The sequence below is a fragment of the Archocentrus centrarchus genome, chromosome 10, assembly GCF_007364275.1.
Source record: "Archocentrus centrarchus isolate MPI-CPG fArcCen1 chromosome 10, fArcCen1, whole genome shotgun sequence".
NCBI classification, from domain to species: Eukaryota; Metazoa; Chordata; class Actinopteri; order Cichliformes; family Cichlidae; genus Archocentrus; species Archocentrus centrarchus.
In genome coordinates, this window is record NC_044355.1 from 22027332 (window position 1) to 22047679 (window position 20348).

Sequence of the window (20348 nt, forward strand, 5' to 3'; positions counted from 1 at the left end):
AACGGAAACAATCTCGGCGGCTGAGAAGCCATAAAGCAGCACAACATATACACAGAATGCACCGATAATGTGCGAGTCTAATGTTTAGCACCTTTTTTCTAGCAGTGGTGAAATCCACGGAATGTTCCACACGGGAACAGCTGACCACAGGATGCCGCACTTAGCCTAACGAGATGTGAACATTACAAGGGAAATATTAGTCATAACTACATGGTTGCATATTAACAATCAGGTAACGACCCTCCTCCTCTTCTTATTGCTTTCAATTTTGAAGATTTGCGCAGCGTTTTTTTAACGGGAGATGGTTAGACGGCTTCTTAGGGCTGTCATCCTGCTCAACCTCCAGCCCCTCCTTGTTTTGCTGCTACCGAGTGCGATGTTGTAATGTTTACATTTAGGCTATGTTGCATACGGCTGCTGCGCTCCCCAGTCAGCTTGGCATTAGGTGCACCCTTTGAATGCATGCAAAATGTCAGAAATGTTCCAGTACTTTGCAGTGAAGCACCCCAAGCGCCCTATATTATTTATTAACTCTTACAGGACAAATTGGGCCTAATAGGTAGCCCGTGAGCCCATATCAAGCTTGGTAATCTTCAAGTGCAGCATCACAAAAATGTTTTGCAGCTGCATTCAGTGGCCAACAGAACCATAGCTGAAAAAAAGCCTCATTATGCCTGATTTGATCATGCAAGTGCAATATTACATAACCGGCTGGGTAGTCTACGGTAGGATACTGTGGCCTCCAATGAGAATCAAAACAGACTGTGTGCAACAGTGCTGTTGTGAAAATCAAAAAGTGTACTCTACAAAGTAAAATACCTATGAGTAGTTTAAATTTTATTAATCAGTGGGGTAACTTGATTGTAATTGTTTGATCATTTTTAAGTGAGAAGAGGTGAGAAAAGTGGGAAAACTTTGACCTGTGGAAATTAGTATTTTGCACATATGGATTAATTACTGCTTGATAAAAAAAAATGTAAACATAAAAGTGTTAGGAATACACTTGAACTATATCAAATAAAAGCACTGTCAGCTGGTCAGCGCTGGTACTGAATAGTACCTGTATTATTATGGACGCATTAATCAATAAGCAGTATTGATATATGCAGAGGTGGTGACAGAATTGTTCTATTTGCTGGGTAGGTTAACATGAAATGAATACATCATAGTTTATAGTTTTAGTTAATGTAAAAACCTTTAATTAAAATGTAGCGAAGGGCGTCAAAATTGCATTTAATTAGAGCAACTGATTGAATGCATCCGGTCATTTGCACCACCTTCCCTACAACCCCTCCGCCGGCGATTTGTTTATAAGCGGCTTGTTTTGATACATTGTAGCTAAGACCGTCTGGCTGTCTGCCGTCTGTGTTTGCTGCGCGCTGATTGGCCGCTCAGCGTAGGAGGCGTGGCTTCGCCATAACAATGCAGTTCAAGGAACACACACGCGCCAAGGATTGTTTTGTGTCTTTTTGGTAGCTAACGTTGTCTTTGTTACACATTTAACGGCATTTCCTGTTCAGGTAAACGCCGCTGTTAACCGACGGGCCATTTTAGCGGCTTCTGGGGAGAAACGGACTCCTTATGCGGCTGTCAAAAGCGTGTGTTAGCTGGCTAACTTTAGCGAGCTAATACCAGCTTCGTCGGGTTCAGTGTCAAAAAGCTGTCGGGCATAGCGGCAGCTGGGTTGAAAGTCCGTTAACGTTGTTTTAATTTTTTTTTTCATTTTTTTTGTCGGGAGAGGTGGTCGGTTAGAGGCGGTTACGTGCAAGGATAACTTGATGGGACACGGCATTTCAGAAGCTGAAACACCTGACATCTCCCTTCCTCGTCGAACAAGCAAACTAGCTTAAAAAAAAGTAAGATGTTGGCAATATGTTGTGACCCAACTCACTGCTAAACAATACTTGTGTCTGTCTGTGGTGTAGCATTTTACATTGGTAGATGTGCAGTGATAATAAATAACAATCTTTTAGTAGCATGCTGGCTAACGACCGTTATCTGCAGCTGCTGCTGTGTTGGACAAAGCGTTAGCCTAGCTCGTCTAAAGTTAGCTGTTCTCCTTCAGCAGGGGACATCTGATTTGCCCTGGTTATAAGGAACCGGTGGCCCCCCCCCCATTACCATTGTTTCCCATTTTGCAGTAACACGTGTAAGCCTTTACATAATGCCTGTATGAAATTGTGTTGTGGTGCAGTGGCCCCATAAGCTGCATGGTAGCGAGCGGTCCCGCTCCTCTACCTCATCTTTTGTTGTTGCTTTGTCTTATGAGCACATGGCTTTCCATGTTTTTGTTCATGCACGCTACAGCGACCCCTATTTATTATCACCCACAATATAATTACACCGCCGTTTGCACATTCTTCAACTGATGATACTGCATCATTTTTGTTTAAACTTAAGTCTTGCAAACATTAAATAATAACAGTGCTGTAAAAAAAGAAAATAACTAAAGCATATTGTCGACCTGCCTATTAAAACAGCTAATTATCACTGACAGTACTGTTGCTCTCACTTAGACCAGTTAGGCAGCTGTAACTGACAGCAGCATGGTGTGTTTTTTCTGGTGTGTTTGTTAAATTTTTTAATTCATTTTTTTACGTTCTGGAATAAACAACAATAAGTATCAGGAGTCCAAGAGGTATATAATATAATACAATATATAATACTAATATATATATATATAAATTATGTGTGTATGTATTTTATTGATTCTTTTTTTTTTTTTTAATTGCTAAAGTGAAGTTTATTCTAAAATGTATAGAAATGGGTGCTAGAAATTGGCTATTTTAATCTACAGCCTGGTAGCACATTAAAGGAGGGGGGAAAAAAGAACCACTGAGCCCTACTTTGAAGGGATCTGAGCAGTCTGCTGGCATGATTTTTAGCCCTGCTTTTCCAATTGGAGGCTAGGGCCCCTGAAAATCAATCTAAAGTTGTCCTGAATAATAACCTTTATCCTGGGAGGTAGTTTTTTGTTTTTTTTTTGACCGGATGGCAAAGGTCTATAAAAGACATGGACAGTTGTAGGTATTAAAAAAATGGGTAATAATCCAAGAAAAAAAAATAATATCCAAGATTAAAGTCATAAGTTGATGTGATTAAGTTACAAATGTATGCGATAAAGAAAAAGTGTGTGTGAGTGAGAGAGAGAGTGAGTTTGGGAACCAGATCACTTAACTTTGGAAAGCTGGATCAACCTCTCATACAACAGACACCAGTGGATGACTGAATTAAATTAGAGCTGCTTTTGCTCTCCAGTTTGACAGGCAATTTAGCCCAGAATAACTGTATTATCTGAAGCATCCAGACTGTGAAAAGAGTGATTGCTGTGAATTGGGCATATTTAGGAGAGAATAATGCACTTATTTGATGAAGTGATTATTTATTTACTTATTTAGCATCAGGAACGACAGTGTATGAAAGTGTCAGTGAAATCGATTACTCTTCTCCCTCCCTGCACGCGCGCGCACACACAGTGTTGTGCAGTGTGTGTGTCACATTTGTTGTTAGCTGGTGGGATCTGTTGTGTAAGTTTATCCAGCCTTTTCTTGACAAAAAGGTTTCTTATATCTGAAATATTTTTTTTCCGAGAATATTAACTACCCATGCTGTTTTTGTTTGCTTGTTTGTTTTGTTTTTAAACCCTTCAGTGACTCTAATACAAAATTGTTGGCCTCTTCTCCAAAGAGTTATTGGTCTCCTCTCACTCCAAGGAAAAGCATCAGATCTGTTATGAAAACACTTAACTTCTTTAATTTACGTACTTCAGTCTGTGTTTTTTGTTTATCAAATATCCATAAAGACCAGAGAAATGTATAAAAATCTGTTAATTAAGGTAACACAGACTTGTTGCCTCAGCTGTATGAGGACCAATCATTCTTATCCACTAAAGGCCCATTTTGAGTCAGGAAAAACCCTGCTCTGTTGTGCTTCCAGCCTGACAATGCCCACATGCGATAGGTACAAGGATCAGTGGTTTGAGTATGAAAATTATATGACTCATAAGCTGTGGCCTTTGCAGACACTGTATCTCAACATCTCCCTTTGGGAGAGTTTGGACTGATGTGAAGACAGACCTCTCACCAGTGTCATCAGATGGTGGCTGGATGGTTTTCCATCACTCTATTAGAGTTTCAGAGACTTGTAGAGGGCTCACCAAAGGTGCATGTGATGGCCCAACATCCTGCTATGTTAGTTTTCCCCTTAATTTTAGCGCCTGGGTGCTTAAGCACAGTGAATGTACTTTAGCTTATTTTCATTAAATTAAGTCCTAATTAACTAACAAAACAAAGCAATGAAATATCGTCCCTAGAGAAAATAAATGCTCATAAGCTTTGGTAAAATATGAAGTTACACTTTTTCAAATTACTGGTCTCTTTATGTTATTGATATTATGAGATTTACAGGACAGTTCACAGTAAATTGTCTTATGTCAGATTTAATCTGCAAAGTGGAGTGACCCGTGTAGGGTCCAGATAGTGTCAGTGGTCCTGTTTATTTAAGCATTTTTTTTTTGTATTATATATTATATATCCTATAGTACAGTGTTAATCCTATTTGAGTGAATGATGTGAAAGTTCTGGAAATCTCTGTTAATCTTACACATGGTGTCCTAAAATATAACTGGTGTTGTACACATTTTGCTCATCTGTCATATTTCTGTATGTGTGAGTGTGTGTGTGTTGGGGGGTGCATTTATTTATTTTTCTACCCATAAACTTAATTTATGATTGGTGCTTGCTCAGTTAATACACATAGGAATAAGCACTGTAGCATAAGCAGGATTATTAATGTGTCAGTTGGTGTTTTTCCTGCAGGGTAAAGACAATCAGAGGCAACATACAAGTGCCTCCACTGTACAATTTCCTTTCCCAGAGCGTGACTCGTCTGCACGACGTCACCAATGCGACCATGGGAAATAGCAGTAAATAGGCTGCCACCAACAGCCCCCTTAAACCCGAGGAGGTTCCTTGGAGAGCCCTGCAACGCCCCAGTGCACCTCAGGAGAAGGTAAAATCTCGGCCCTAATTTTGCATCTGTCATGTCAAATGGTTTCCAGCATCATTTCCAACAACAGGCTCCCTTGCAATGTATTCAGTGTTTTTTGTTTTTTTGTTTTCCCCCTATATGGACGTGTAGCCCACCAGTAAGACGCCAGTGGGGGAGACGAGACAGACCTGTACTGCACACTTCCCCAGTCCAGGATGAGAACTTCCATCATCTGCTTTTCTCCCAACACCACCAACAGGTTCCTTTAGATGAGTCCAGACAGTACAGCCACACCAGCACAGCACCACGCATGCTTCACCCTGCTGCTCACCTGCCCCAGCAGAGCCCCATCATGGTGGATCTACATGAACAGGTAACAGGCCACCTCAAGAGTAAATGGTTTCTAACATTTATTAAATATGTTAAACTGTCATATCTAACCAAATGCATTCTGCAGTAATAATTAATGTAAGTGTGTTGTGGGGTAGTGTGTGATGAATTGTTTTTAGCAGACAACCCCCCCCCCCCCCCCTTTTTTTTTTTTTTGCCTCATCTGTCTCCCTCGCTTTTTTCCTTGAAAGATGCACCAGGGATCAGTTCCTATATCATACACTGTTACAACGGTGACGACCCACGGATTTCCCATGCACACCGGGCAGCCCCTTCCAGGGTGCAACACTCAGCAGCTCCCAGCATGCTCGGTAATGTTCAGCGGACAGCTCTCTCTGCTCTGCTGCCTTCCTCCTCCTGTGAGTTTGAAAAGGAAGAGCCCCAAATGTCAGTGGCATCCATGTAGCACGCCATACCAGCCATGCAATCTGTCACTGTTCATGACTAGCAAACAAGCTGCTTGGATTTGTAATTTAGTGTTTATGTTAACATAAAAATTAGAAAGAGTCAGGCAACATGAAATAAGATTTTTAGCATATTTATTTAAGTAATATTTGGTGTTTCTTGGAACTGTTATTAGGCAGACTGGTGTTGTGGTAGTACTGTCAGTGGTGTGGTTTTATGCAGCACATTGTTTCTGTTCACTACACGCTTTCATTATAGCTGCATTATTGTGAATATAAGGAGCAAATTTGCTTTGGCTAGTTGGAGGCTTCTTTGAAATATTGGATTTGATTCTAGATTGATTTAAATGTCTGTCCTTGTGGTGTTTTCTCTCCTCAGCTCATACAGGCATGTACCATGCAGCATATACCGGTGTCTTATCAAGCCTTCCCACCCCTGATCTCCAGCGAACATTTTGTATTGCACCCAACCCCATCTGTAGCCCCCCACCAGCCACCGCACCTTACTCCTTTGAGCCAGTTTGTCCCTTTACAGCCTCAGCACCCACGCATGGTGAGTGTTTCACTGTTTACACTTGTTTAATAAGAAAAACACAGAAAAAGAGAGAATGTAGTATCTTGTTGGTCAGTCTGTATGATTTTGAGTCTGATGGCAACCTGTTTCATCTCCTGGCAGCCTCTACAGAGGGTAGAGAATGAAGTTGACCTAAGAGGGGACCAGCACCCATTAGGGACCTTCTCCTACCCTCCCTCTCATCACCCACCAGCGCTGCCTCCTTCTCTGCCCCTTCAGTATCTTCCTCAAGAGCCTCTGCATCAGGAGCTTCCCTTTGGAGTGGTAAGACAACCTGTCCCCCACACAGTCAAGCAGATTAACAGCTGGTGGCTGTCCAGCATTATGTATTTCAAGGAAATAGTGTTAGCTTTACTGCTGCAAACAGTTGGTCTCTTGGTAAGGTCATTTTTCTGATGTGTTTGTCTCCACCAAAACTGTCTCGCTCGCTCTGTCTAATATGTGGTCAGTATAAATGAACCGAGCACCAGACTGTCAGATTTCAATACTGACATTACCTGAAATGTTGAGCTCATAACTGCATTCACATTGCAAAGCAAGCATGTTTTCCTTACAACAGGTCATAGCATATTCATTTCAGCAGATGAGGATGAGGCCCTCTAATGTCCCACTGTTAAGTTCTCTTGATTGCACACCATCTGCTTTTTGCCTTTGCTAGCTATATTTACATTTACAGGCCCATATATAGTCAGTAGTTGGTAAATGCATGTAACAAACTTTGAAACCACTTTGAAATTACACATAAATCCAGTGAAAGGTCTCCCAGTTTTTCACCAGCGGAAGCATGCCTTTATGGATTTGGGTTGGGCTGAGAGTGTGAAAAGAGTCTCAAAACTCTACATGCCAATGTAATCTGATCTGAGTAGCAGGCAATTTGCGCACACACATTTACGCATTTAAGTACACTGGAAGCTTTACAGAAAACTAAGACTTTTTTAGTTGTTAAATTGAAGTTAAAATTTCAATCTAAAGTAGTGATACTTATTCTGGTTGAGATGTGTTCATGTATAAAAAAAAATTGTGTTGACACTATTGAATAATTTTCTAGATTAATTAATTAAATTAATTAAAATTAGATTAATTAAAATTGTATTTTTTCACCAACAACGTTATTCTCAAAGAGTTATTAGCCTAAAATCTGGCATATCTTGGCATGTTGTCCAGTGTGTCCAGTGGAAAGTCACGTCCTTAAGAAACAGGAAAAAATACAGACCTGACACAGGATGTTGCAGCATTTGCTGCACCTGCTGTTAACTGAAGGGAGAAAAGACTGAGGAATACCAAATTACACAAGAACTGGAGTGAAGATCAGGAAGTTGTAATCAATTACTCCGTATTTATTTGACAAAAGTAATAATGTTACTGTGCATAAAAGTAGCCGATTGCATCCTGCTCCAGCTTTTTTCAAAGGTACCTTACATCAGCGTCAAACCTGCCACAACCATAAGAATTTATTTCCATATGGTCTTATTTCTGAGCCTGATGTCATTTGGAAGAGAAATGGAAGAAAAGGAATAACTTGAAACACTGAATTGTTTTACATGATTCCGCTGATCTGTGTGTTTCTCTGCAGCCATATCCACACATGCTGCCCCGGCGAGTGAGTGGACAAAGATACCGGTTGCAGCAGCCTCTCCCCCCACCTCCTCCTCCTCCATCTTACTACCCAGGCTTCCTCCCTTACTTCCTGTGAGTATCTGCAGGAAAAGCACACCTGTTGATGAAGTATAGCAGTCTTTTAATCGTGTGCTTTTCTCCCTTAAAAAAAAAAAGCCTGATTACACTGATGTTAGTGACTGGCCTCTGTGATTGACTGCAGATGGTTAATACTATGCGGATATTGATGCTGTTGACTTTTTAATCTCTGCTTTCTAAAAATAAATGGAGGTTAAATGTAGTTGCAGAGCATGTGCTGCCTTCTGTCACAGTGAGGTACTGTGATGGGGTTCAATCCTTTCTTACACCAGTTGTCTCTGTGTCTTTGTCTGCCCAGGTCAATGCTTCCTGTGCCTCCAACAGCAGTGGGCCCAGCCATCAGTTTAGACCTGGATGTGGATGATGTGGAGATGGAGAACTATGAAGTTAGTGAATTTGTTAATTGCTGGAAAAGACCACATGTAAACTTATTTGACACTGGTAGACAATACATACCAAATGGTTGCAGCGGTAATGGTGCAAGTGCATCATAGTACTCATTGTACTTGAATTCTTACTTCATGTAAAAGTGTTGAAAAACACCTGTTCATTATAAATTTCACATCTATAAAAACCAAGAAGTGGCACCAGATATATTTTCTCTCCAAAGTTAAATGTCCTGACAGACCCATCATTTCCCTCTGTTTGTTTGTCTGTTTCTTTCTTTTTAGGCATTACTGAATCTGGCAGAGAGGTTGGGTGAAGCAAAACCACGCGGACTCACAAAAGCAGATATAGAGCAACTTCCGTCCTATAGATTCAACTCAGAGAATCATCTATCTGAACAAACGCTGTAAGACCATCTCCTAGCTTTTAATAGGATTCCATCAGTATAGATTGGCTACATGATACTAACCAGTTCTTCCCCTCCTGCCCCCTCAGGTGTGTTGTGTGCTTTAGTGACTTTGAGTGTAGGCAGCTACTTCGGGTATTACCATGTAACCATGAATTCCATGCCAAGTGTGTGGATAAATGGTTAAAGGTAAGTAGCTGTCTGCTTAAACCTTTTAAAAAATAAGTGCATTTTTAGCACTTTGTTTAGAGGTTTGTGTCTTCACACTGAGTGTTGTTTGGTTTTCAGACCAATCGCACTTGTCCTATCTGCCGAGCCGATGCCTCGGACATACACCGGGAGGTGGAGTGAGAACTGTCTCTGAGTGCTGAACTGGAAAGCTGCACACACCAGAGTCTGCCCCAAAGCTGGGGACACCTGCCACCTGCCCTGCGTCCTCCAGTAATTATAGCTTACCAACCCACTACTCCTGCCCCTTCCTAAATAATAAGCAATCCAGGATTGTTTCTGGAGCCTGTTGTACCTCTGCTGTGCTTCATTGCCCGAGTCACATGAAACCCACTGCCTACTGCAGCCTATGGCCAGAGTTCTGGGATTGCCAGCCAGTTCTTTCTCTGCCCCCTTGTTGCAGATTCCAAAGATTTTTCCCTACAATGCATTATTTGCTGCTTTTGTTTACAGGGTTTCTTTTAAATTTGGTGGATTTGGTTGGGGCGTTCGTGAAAAGTGGGGGGTCCTGCATTGGAAGTGGTGAGTCGGAAGCCTGGAGGATGATGGCTGGACACCTTGTGCAATTAGCAGAAAAATAATAGGAGTACTTCAACATGGGTGTCTGTGTTTGGAGGCAACGCCTAACCATCATAGATGCATGTTTGTGTAGGTGTTGGGCAAAGTGACTTGTTAATAATGTATGTTCTGCAATAATGTATTGATCCTTTTAATGGTTTTACACATTTTTTTTGTTTGTTTTGTTTTGGGTTTTTTTGCCAATGCTGTTGTGAAAGTGTGACTTGCCGTGGTTAAATGCAACTTCTGTTAAGCCTGAGGTTTATGGACTGCAACCGTGGGGTATCCTCTACCCCAGATAATCCACTCTGGAACACAGATCTGTACAAAAGCAGTCATGGATTAATGGACTGCGTCTTTTTGAGGTCATCTGGCATAACTGCACAAGTGCTTCATCCACCCTCCACTTCAGCATTGTTCCTCTGGCAAAGTGTGTACGCGTGTGTGCATATTGTGCGTGTATGTTTGTCCTGTTCACAGAGCCAATGCATTGTGTAACCACTGGATACAGGGCAGCATGCTAGGATTTGCATGAACTGTTGATTCAGACTAGCAATATTTTAATCAAGCATTGCCACCAAAATTATCAAATTTTAAAGAAAAAGAAGAGACGAAGCATACTAAAAGAACTGCTTGCTTGTTCAGAAAGCGCCATGAGGGAAGGCTAGCATGTGATTACACCATGATTGTGTTTTTATGTATGGGAGTACTCTTCTGAGGGGTATGCTGATGCCATAGAGCTCTGGAGGCCTGTGCAGAAAGCAATATGTGCAGTGTGTGGCGAGTTTTAAATGAACATTTTCTTCCCCTTTTAGGAAGACTGGGCTTTTTATTTCATTGTTTGTGAGCCAAATCCTATATACACATATATAGCCTACTGTTGAAGATTTCAGATCTGCCTTTTTATGACCTTGACAAGCACAAACCTGTTACTAATCCTGAAAATACTTTCATTTCCACTTATTTTGAAAGTATGCTGTTTTCTTTCTTTTTTTTAAGTTTATTTATTGGTTTTATGTTCTAGAGAAAATACATTGAAGGAAACAGTTAGAGCACTAACAATGTTTGTGTAAGTGTTATATCTGGTAACTCAGTCAGGTCATGGTAATGGTGTTGTAAAAGAGCAATTGTATGTATAGCTTCAGTGTGAATGCTTTTAGATACACATAAGACAGAAGAATGTTGACAAAACCTTGTAGAAGTCACTGATGATGCTCCACCAGCTCTACAGTGATCAGAGCGGGCTTCAAATGACACAGAGCTTGGAGTGTTCAGTAGTGTAGACACACTGTTTGACTTCTAGTTCCCTGCTTGTGTTAATGCTATAAAGAAAACAGGATTATATTAGGGTTGGGAGGGAAAAGAGCAACAAATGAACTTTTGCTTTTAATTCTCTCTTGTCTCTTAACTGCCCCACTAAGCACTAACAGGCAGTTGTAACCTTTGCTTTTATGTGTAAAGGGATCTTGCCTTTTTTTTTTGTTTCCTTTTACTTTTGTTTCTTACGTGAATGTGAGTCTTTGATGTGTGCCACCTTCAAGAGAGAAAAAAAGCCATTTAATGAGTTAAACCCACAGCTTTGAGAATTAATCTATGTGTACATATCTATTCGCTGGCATATATTGTAAGTTTAAAAAAAAAAATCACTCAGGGCCTCTCGGTATATAAAAATAAAGGATAACAGTCCATTTCAGATGGAAAGGATGCCATGAAAAGGGTATATCTGAATTTAGTTTGGTCATTTTCCTCAGACCATAAATAATTTAATGTAATCAATTATAATATTCCGTTTTGTCTGAAATAGTAGATATTACATCATTTAACAACAGGCATGCAAGAAAAAAGATCAGTAAATATGTTAATAATCACTGAAAAGAGGCAATGTACACTGCAACTCATTACAAGTGTATTATTCAAACCTGTTTGACTTTTGTTCTTGTACTCAAACCATATGTTCAGACATAGCGGTTGTGATCCCATTTCTAAATGTGCTGCAGTGCACACTATCCTACCTAATTCACTCCCAGATCTATTTCAGAGCTGTTTTGCATGACTTTAAAAAAAAAAAAAAAAAAAAAGTAAAACAAGTGTTATAGTGGAGGATATCTCAAAATCTGGTGGGGACCTATTTAATGGTGCACAATATGCATGCTTGTCTACCAGATCCCAACTGATTTTTAGCTCTAGTTGGCTTCGGGTTCTGGGGGTTTGGATCTTAATGCTCAGCTGATAACTGCCATGCATTGTACTGCACACATTTGTAATAGAACTGAATGACTACAAGATTTTATTGCGCTAACTTCATTTTATAGGAAAAAAAAAAGAAAAAAAGACTGGTCTTGAATCCAGAAATTCTTACATACATTGTGTTACTGTTCTTGCCCTAATGACTGAAAATTACATGCTCTGAAACTACTGTAGTTTATCAAAAGCCATAGTGAAAAGGTGCTAGATGTTCTGCTTTTAGGTATGAAAACTCACTTGCGTGAATGCAATAGTTTGTCATGGATCCCATGTATTCTTAAAGCATGTTATACCAATACCCCTAAACAATGTAAGTGAAAACCAATATAGTTTAAGGGATTTAAAAAAGAAAAAAAAAGAATAAAGTGTTGTCATACTTATTTCAGTGTAGTACTGTACCTGCCTATCAGGCTCTTGCTCTCAGTGTATCAATATCTTAAAATATATTGTTCACATATAGATTACCTTAATTCATGTTAATGTTAATGTTCTTTTTGGAGTAAATATTTAATTGACAATATCCAGTTACCCTATTAATTAAAAAGAACCTCCCATTAAGGCCTAGCTAATAAAGTAATTTTAATGAAAATTGAGAATAGAGTCTTGTAGTCTTTCTGTTAAGAGTTATTGAATAATCTCACAGCTTGTGTGGTGGAAAACTGTGTTCCAATAAGCAGCTAAAATTTATTTAGGATTTGTGATTGATTGCTCCGTAGACGCCATTTATTGTTTACCAATGATTTTTTTTTTTCCTTCTTTAATTTTTTGCTGTGGTGGGATAGTGGTTTACTGTTCTTACTCTCCTTGGCCTCTAGGGGTCCTCGCCTGAACACCAGACTACCCACCCACCAACAGAGCCAGGGGCATGTGTTCTGTGTTAGGCAGATATTTTGCTTTGGTACTTGCACATTTACAGTTACCTCATTTTTTCCATGTTTGTATTGGGGGTGGGTGGGAAGGGGAGAAAACAACTAATATATATATTATATATAGGAAATGGTTCTTATTAATGTTATAATTTTTCATTCCATTGGAATCATATTGTTTGTAGCATTTAACATAACTAGTTAGTGTATTATATATATACATCTGTATACTGTTTGAAATTTTTAAGATTTGTACTTTTTTTAAATGAAAGTTGCTAGTTATGCTTTACCAAGTAGTGCAATCATATTTTTTTTTAATTGTTGTGGCTGATTTGAGAGGGTTGTTCACTAATAAATGTATGATGTATACCAATATCACACCTGTCATGTGACCTGCTGTTGAAAGGCGAGTACTTGGCCCCCTGTGCTTTAAATAACATGGTGAAAACGGTTATTCAAAAAAAAAAAAAGAATCCTCGCACATAAATTATTACTTCATGCAAGTGTTGTACATTCTCAATAAACCCACGTTTTTAAAATGTTTTTAATTTAGAGTTGGAAAATTACATCTTTACATGAGCCCATTTAGATGTTACAGGCAAACAGGCATCTATGAGTAACCACAGGCACACTATGAGCAGACTCGTACTATACTAGATAAAGCCACATGTAAAAGCTGTGGCCTCTTGTTAAATAATGTACTTTTGAACTTCATGAGCTTGCGGCAGTCTGCTTTACATAGTAACCAATCTGCATTTGGTCATTTCATGACATAGAAGAGTCAAAGAAAACATGGTAAATTTGGGGATTTTAAATAGCTAACTTATGTACAGGTCATGGCTCATTTATAACAGGGTTCCCATTTATCCTTCAAGTCCCAAACCACTAACCTGCTCCCTGAAGTGGGTACATTTGCTCTTCAAACCACATGGATTAACAATCAAAGCTGTACCAAACCCAACAAACCAATGTTGTTGTGCTCATCAGTGTGGGGGAAATGGGTAAACTAAAGGTAAAAGGGTGTTAAATTAGGACACACGGATTCAACATCAAAACTTTGACCAAATTAAAAAAGGAGCCAAGAAAACACCATCATAGAAAACTCCATTCTGCATCCCGCATACAACTATTAACACAATCTGGTGGTTGAGATGCAAAGAAAATTAACTACTTTGGGTTATGGTTCTGGTTTTGCACAAAGCTATGCTACTGTTTCAGTACATTTCAGTAGAGGATTAATCTGTTGCTGCAACAAATACTGGTGAGAAAGGACAAGAATTAACTGGGAGCAAGTACAGACAATGGAAATCAAACTTTGTCCACACATAAAGAAAGGACTTCAAGAAATATTTATTTGATAAAATTCAAGACTTTCCAGGCTATTGGGAACCCTGTAAACACAACCAAACAAGGACTAGATGCAGGGTGGTTTAATTTTTTCCAGGTTAGGGTTTTATCATAATGATCCCTTATGCAAAATGGCCATTTAACAAAATAAGAAAAAAGAACAAAACAAACAAACAAAAAAAAAAGGGATGGGTGGGTGGGTGTCAGAGGAAAACGTTTCCCCACTGTAGAAGAGGTATGTTATCTATTAATCGTCCGTAAGGTCCTGAACAAAAAGCACCTCGGAGCGGCTGAGTCCTGCCTCTTTCAGCGTGGGTGGGTTGGGCCGCTCTTCAGTGGGAAGGCAGGGCAAGACTCGACGAGGGAAGTTTGTAACTATCTGAAACTTCTCTGGAGTTTCTTTCAAAGAGAAAAGGAAATCGTGTATTACCTGTGAAAGAAAAATGGCAAATTAGATGGTTTTTATGGAAAACCAAGAGAAGAAACTTTCTAAAAACTTGACATTTTTCATTGTCTAAAAATGATTTTGTTGATGTGTGAGCAAGTCTGCATTAGATGAACAAACTAGAGAAACTAAACCATGTGCCATCACAACATTTACTAGAAACCTGACAGTTTGCCAAAACATCATTATTAATAAATAAAATAAAGCAAAGTGGGAGTGTACAACAAAAGTGATCCTCACCGTCAGAGACTGACCAAACAGGAACCGCCTCTCTACTCGTGTATCATTAGGCAGCTTGAACACTATTTTGACACTGTCTGGATCATCTGCAAGAGGCTCTGGAGGAAGACATTCCGACTTCCTCTCCTTCTCCTCTTCAAGTGTCTGGAATCACAACAAAAAGAGACAACGTGGTTCGGAAACTGTATGCAAAATAAACCGCCTCATTTCCAAATATGCTAAACAGGACTCACTCTTCGTCTCCGCTCCTCAGCAAGAGCACTCTGTCGAACCTTCTCCTCCTCTTGCCTCCGCTGCTCCTGCTCTTCCCTTTTCTTTCGTTCCTTCTCCTGGTCGGCACGGAGTGAGGCCAAATAGGCCTCATCCTGCTGCTGCCTTAGCACTTGGGTCTGGTTCCTCTCTTCACTAAAATAAAAAGATGAAGTTTTTACCTGGATATGAATTCTCTCTTGTGGGTCACTGGCAGTGTGGCATCGAGCACCGGCCATGTCTGTGTCTCTGACTACCAGCTCTGCACCATGCTACAAGATGCTGTGGTCATTAAATCAGCCTTGTCTCCTGTCCTTACACTTCATTTAAATGAAACACTAAGGACCCTATTGCATCTTTTTAAAATGTGCTATTTAATAGGACAGAATCTGAGGATATCAATACCTCTTAAAGCCTTACCAATATGAACATGCGTATTTTTAAAAACATAATTTTTCCACTTTCTTTCATCCACATGAAAAATGACCTTTTGGAAACCACCTTCTAAGGGAAAAAATATTCAGAAACCCAAGTTTTCAGTGTTTACATTATATTTTAGGGTTATAACGCCTCCTGCTGGTTTGGCATGCTCTGGACAACGTCTCGGTTGTGTTTTTGCATTCTCACGTGCACACTTATTTGAGAAACTGTTTTACAAATTACCAGTTTAAGTGTGAACCAGGCCTAAGGCAGTGTACTTCACACACCAGTGTTTGACAGCTGGCATATGATGGTCACAGCAACAACAACCAATTATCACTCACAAGGTGAGCCAACAGGGCTTTCGATTAGCGGTTACTATGCCTGCTAAAAAAATTTTCATAAATGTCACAATGATCAGTTTTGTTTTTGTTTTGACCATGAGAAAGAAAGTGAAAAGAACTAACTGTAAGAATCTGTGACAGTTACACTTAAGTTAAATATAAACAGTGAAGATCTTTTAAAGTCAGGCAACTTGGTGTGATTTCATCGATTTCACATACCGTTCAAGGCGCTCTGACATTAGATATGTTTGGTTGGCATCCATGATGAATGTGAGCTGGTTGATGAGGTCCTCTGGCTGAATGAGACCCTCAAGCCTGCCCACCACTGTCATCTTGCGATCTTTCAGCATTATCATGGCCAGGAATGGGTAGGTGTTCTCTCGCAATGCTTGAGAAACTTAAAAAAAATAAATAAATAAAAAATTACATACACACAAATGCACAAACACACAGAGTCAAATCCTGTGTTTTAAAAGTAATGCTACATGTTAATGTATTCCAACTCATAAAACACACAATCGCACAAAAAACCAATCCTACCCCACTGAACATGTGTGGCAGCTTGCATGCAAACTGCTTCTGTTTTATATTAAGTTTTAAACATTCCACTGCCAGCTCAAAGCAATAAAAAGAATTTTGTTTCTCAAAGCATCAAAAAATATGATTAAAGACTCAGCATGTGACTGTTTCTTGAAGCAACGTCCCCTTTAATGATGATAAACCACATAACTGCCCGATGTCTGATCAATTTATGCTTTTCAGAACGGCCAAAATTCCATTAAACTTGAATCAGGGTAAGAGCCGTCTCAAAGGAGAACAAAATCTTGTATAAAACCAAAGCTATCTGCATGTCTGAATGTCCCCACTGGCTTGATGTCATTTGTTATATGGCTCTACCCATCTATAAAACATCCACATGCAGTCTCATTGCACATGAATGTTTTATAGATGGGTAGAACAGCTTGTCAAAGAATAAATTCCAACTCAGTGTCTTTTTATTACAACTAAACTGTTGCCACACAAAGAACGTGCTCTCCTCACTTTGTTCTCCTATCATTAGGTCAAAGATAAGGAGGGGCACTTCCTCACTTTCAAATTCTCCAACCTCTTTTATACAGGAAATGCACTTATTGAAACAATTTAAACTTTACATATTTTTCCATTTAACAAAATAACCCAGTAAAAACCTTCTTACAGCAAACAGTGAGTTAAAACGCAACAAGCTTGCATACCTCTGTAGCCCTCTGGCTTGCTTGTTGAACATGACCAAAAGAGCATTCGTGTGTTGAGAAAGGTAATGACCTCTTCCGTACATAACGTGGAGCTAGAATGTGACAGATCAGCAGCATAAAAACATGTTTTTTAGGTGCAAATGCTCAATAAACATAAAAGGTTATAGACAGAATTATTAGAAGGAGAGAAGAGAATGCGCCTTTCCAACATTTAGCAAAAACCAAGCAGATGTATCCGTACACTAGCAACTGTACAGCACATATACAAAGCATTACAGGACATATACTAGCACTCAGGGCATAAAAAATAAAAACAATACCGGCAAAACTCGTCAGTGTCTTGATGATCGTCCCCGTGAAGGTACACTAATAGGTAGCGGAGCTCCCTTTTGGCATCGTTTAGTGCCTAAATGTATCACAATAACAAAAGGCAGTTTTATCTTGTTGACTGTTTTAACATCAGAGCAGGAAAACAAAAGTATATTTCTATCATCGATATCTACGTACTCACCTGGCTGTATGTTCCCTGGTAAAAGACAGGGTGTGGCTGCCCATACTTCTCCTCAAAACTATGAATGAAAGACACAACGTCTCCAACAGGGTCTGTCACACGACCACGAGGATCGGGCCTTATGAACCGCAGGGCGAACCTTGGAACAAAAGGCATATTTTATATAAAGTAGCAATTAATAACTTTGGTTGATCAAACAACTCTGAGTTTAAATCGGCTTTAATTACCTGAATATGTCCAGAAGTGTGTAATATGTAAATCTGAAAGGTAGCATTATCAAGTAGTAACTCCATCCTAGTAACCCCTGAAAAGAAGCACCAGTTCAATCTATTACACTTTACACAGTGCCAAGATACAAAAGATTTTCTATCTTTTGCCCTATTAAATACAATTAAAAACTACAAAATCACTTCGACTACGTTCACACTGTCATGAAAAGAGCAGATACAGGTCACATAAGGGCAAAAAAAACGGATGTGGGTCACTTCAGGCTGCAGTGTGAACGTAGCCTTACACTCCACATTCCTTCAAAGACTGACTTAAAGGTTACATACATATTATTACATACAGCATCTAAGTAGCACCATTTCCAAGAGAAACAGGTGAGGCATGTGCAATAGTTCCAAAGAATAGCCTAAGAAGAATCCAGTATACTATTGTGGACAGTGAAACAATAAGACACTGGATAGGTATACGAGTCTCCACACCTACCCTGGGTTGTGGCCTTGAGACGATGTAACTATATACTCTATGATCTGCTGTATTGACCTGAAGCGGTCTGGATGGTGGAGGGTTAAACACACTGGGCACTCCTTCCTGCTCATTAAGCCTGTCTTGTACTGCAGCCTGAAATAAACACATTTAAAGCCAATCATAATCCTATTCATTAATACAGACAAATCAATGAAAACATGTATATAGATTCATGAAAAAAAAAAGCATTAAGAAAGCATGGCTTCTGTACCTCTATGTTCCAGTTGTGCTGCTCTAATGTTCGACGACATTGGTCCATTGATTCCAAACCAGTTAAATCCTGTAAAAAAAAAAAAAAAAAAAGGGGTCAAAGGTAAAAATTAAAGGGTCATAACAGACTATACATGACTCATAGAGGAAAATCTGAAATATTGTCATTTACAAGCTTTGGATTCCCTGTCACAAATGCTCCATTAAGAATTACAAACAATGACACAAGTCAAGAACAGCCTGAATCGGTTATCTTATTTACTGTCTTTTAACGCAGTTACGGGAGCTGTCTGACCTCGAAAAATAAGATAAAGTATGTACAGAAAAAAAGCAGGATGATGTGTAATGTTAACTGAAGTGATTCCAACTATTAGCTTACAAACTGCCAAAGAAAGCCAAAGCAGGCTACAGACAGAGATGGAGAAGCATCAGCTGGACGGGGTTATTATCATATAATGACAAACGGAGCTAAAACTGATGTGTAGCTCAGAAACTTTACTGACAGCTGTGCTAATGTTAACTCAGCAAGTGTTTAGTAGGGAGCGTCAATGAAAACCGAGCCCGAGCCCAAGTTGACGTGGAGTAAAAAAAAAAAAAAGACATTATCTACGCAGTGCGGGTGGAGCTGATCGACCTAGCTGGTTTGGTTATGCCCCACGAGAGCTGCGTGAAAAAGATTTAAGCGTTTAAAGTGTGCTAACTTGTTAGTCAGCCTAGCAAGTGCTCGCTAGCTTCGCTAACGCTAGCTCTGACTCAAGTTGACGGGTAAACGGCTGGAGGAGGGGGGGGGTAACGTTACCGAAGTTGACTGTGCAAAAACCGTTGAAACACGCGGGACTCTCTTTGTTCACACCCTGTGATTATTACCGACAGAGTATCGCCACAAGGGGTCTCAAACGGACATGGATAAAGGCAGAATTTCAGCTGTCTACCTGAAATTGGAGGAGTTTTTCGGTCTGCGCCTGGGATAATTCTGGCTCCTCTGGCGCCGCCATCTTACCTCGCCAATCATGTAGCAAGGCCTAACAACGTCAACCGTCTTTTCCTCATTCTAGACTGCGCGGGCTGCTGCCACCTAGCGGTGTGGATGTGTTGAATTGTCTGTCAACGTTACAACAAAACTACCACTCCGATTCATTCCAAACTTCCTATAAAGATGACCAATAACCCCTAGATCCCCTGTTTACATTTTTTTTTTGTTGCCATAATTGGGTCAAGGTCGGAGGTCAGGTTTTTCTGAAACTCTTGTGAATGCAATAACTCAAGAACAATGTCACCTGGGATGTTCAGACTCACACCACAGATGTAACTACTAAAAATCTCAGATGACCTTGACCTCAAGGTAACAGTCAAAGCAAAATTATGGGCATGGACAATAGGACCAGTGTGTAGGACCAGTGATTCAATGTTTGGAGAGTGACGCTTTTGTGAGAGGGACAAGGTTCAAATCAGCTATAACATCTGCCAGGGGTGGGGTTTATTGTGCCCAGAAACATGTGTTTTATTCATTTACTTAAGCTCTACTAAAAATTTTTGTTTATAAAATGCTCAAAAATAAAATTAATAGACTCCTTGCCTCAGCTACACAGGGATCAATTATGGCTGCATGCATAGCCTTCCCAAAAGCCTGTTGCAAGCCAGGAAAAAAAGTTCGAATTGTGAAGTTTTAGAAGACAATCCAGCCTTGATAATTAGGTGGGGGTCTTCAAGGAGTCTACTCCATAAACGTACACTACTTATGTGTAGTACAGTAATAATCATAGGAACTAATGCACCCATATATTAACAGAGTGCTCACATAACAAGCCAAATGTCCACTCTTTAGTCTGGAGGATGCAGGGTCCATGTTTTCCAAA

The 20348-nt window shown here is 39.8% G+C and overlaps 2 protein-coding genes across 4 annotated transcripts; one reads left to right on the forward strand and one right to left on the reverse strand.

Annotated features, from left to right (window-relative positions):
* On the forward strand, positions 1-13114 carry rnf44 (ring finger protein 44). 3 transcript variants are annotated; one of them, XM_030738695.1, is made up of 11 exons: positions 1-232; positions 4818-5010; positions 5140-5362; positions 5571-5738; positions 6163-6336; positions 6460-6621; positions 7931-8046; positions 8351-8438; positions 8724-8845; positions 8935-9034; positions 9134-13114. In XM_030738695.1, exons 2-11 carry the CDS (start codon positions 4904-4906, stop codon positions 9194-9196), a joined length of 1323 nt encoding a protein of 440 aa, XP_030594555.1. In that variant the 5' UTR covers positions 1-232; positions 4818-4903; the 3' UTR covers positions 9197-13114. The 3 variants fall into 3 exon arrangements, with proteins under 3 accessions (XP_030594555.1, XP_030594554.1, XP_030594557.1); XM_030738694.1 differs by lacking the exon at positions 1-232 and adding an exon at positions 1402-1856; XM_030738697.1 differs by lacking the exon at positions 1-232 and adding an exon at positions 1403-1856 and having other exon boundaries at positions 5571-5690.
* A 159-nt stretch (positions 13115-13273) lies between these two features.
* faf2 (Fas associated factor family member 2) lies at positions 13274-19579 on the reverse strand. The gene is made up of 11 exons (XM_030738693.1): positions 19425-19579; positions 18494-18562; positions 18241-18375; positions 17757-17833; positions 17530-17668; positions 17339-17424; positions 17019-17110; positions 16006-16183; positions 15007-15178; positions 14774-14917; positions 13274-14518 (listed from the first exon to the last, which is right to left on the reverse strand). Exons 1-11 carry the CDS (start codon positions 19485-19487, stop codon positions 14336-14338), a joined length of 1338 nt encoding a protein of 445 aa, XP_030594553.1. The 5' UTR covers positions 19488-19579; the 3' UTR covers positions 13274-14335.
* Between the last annotated feature and the right edge of the window lie 769 nt (positions 19580-20348).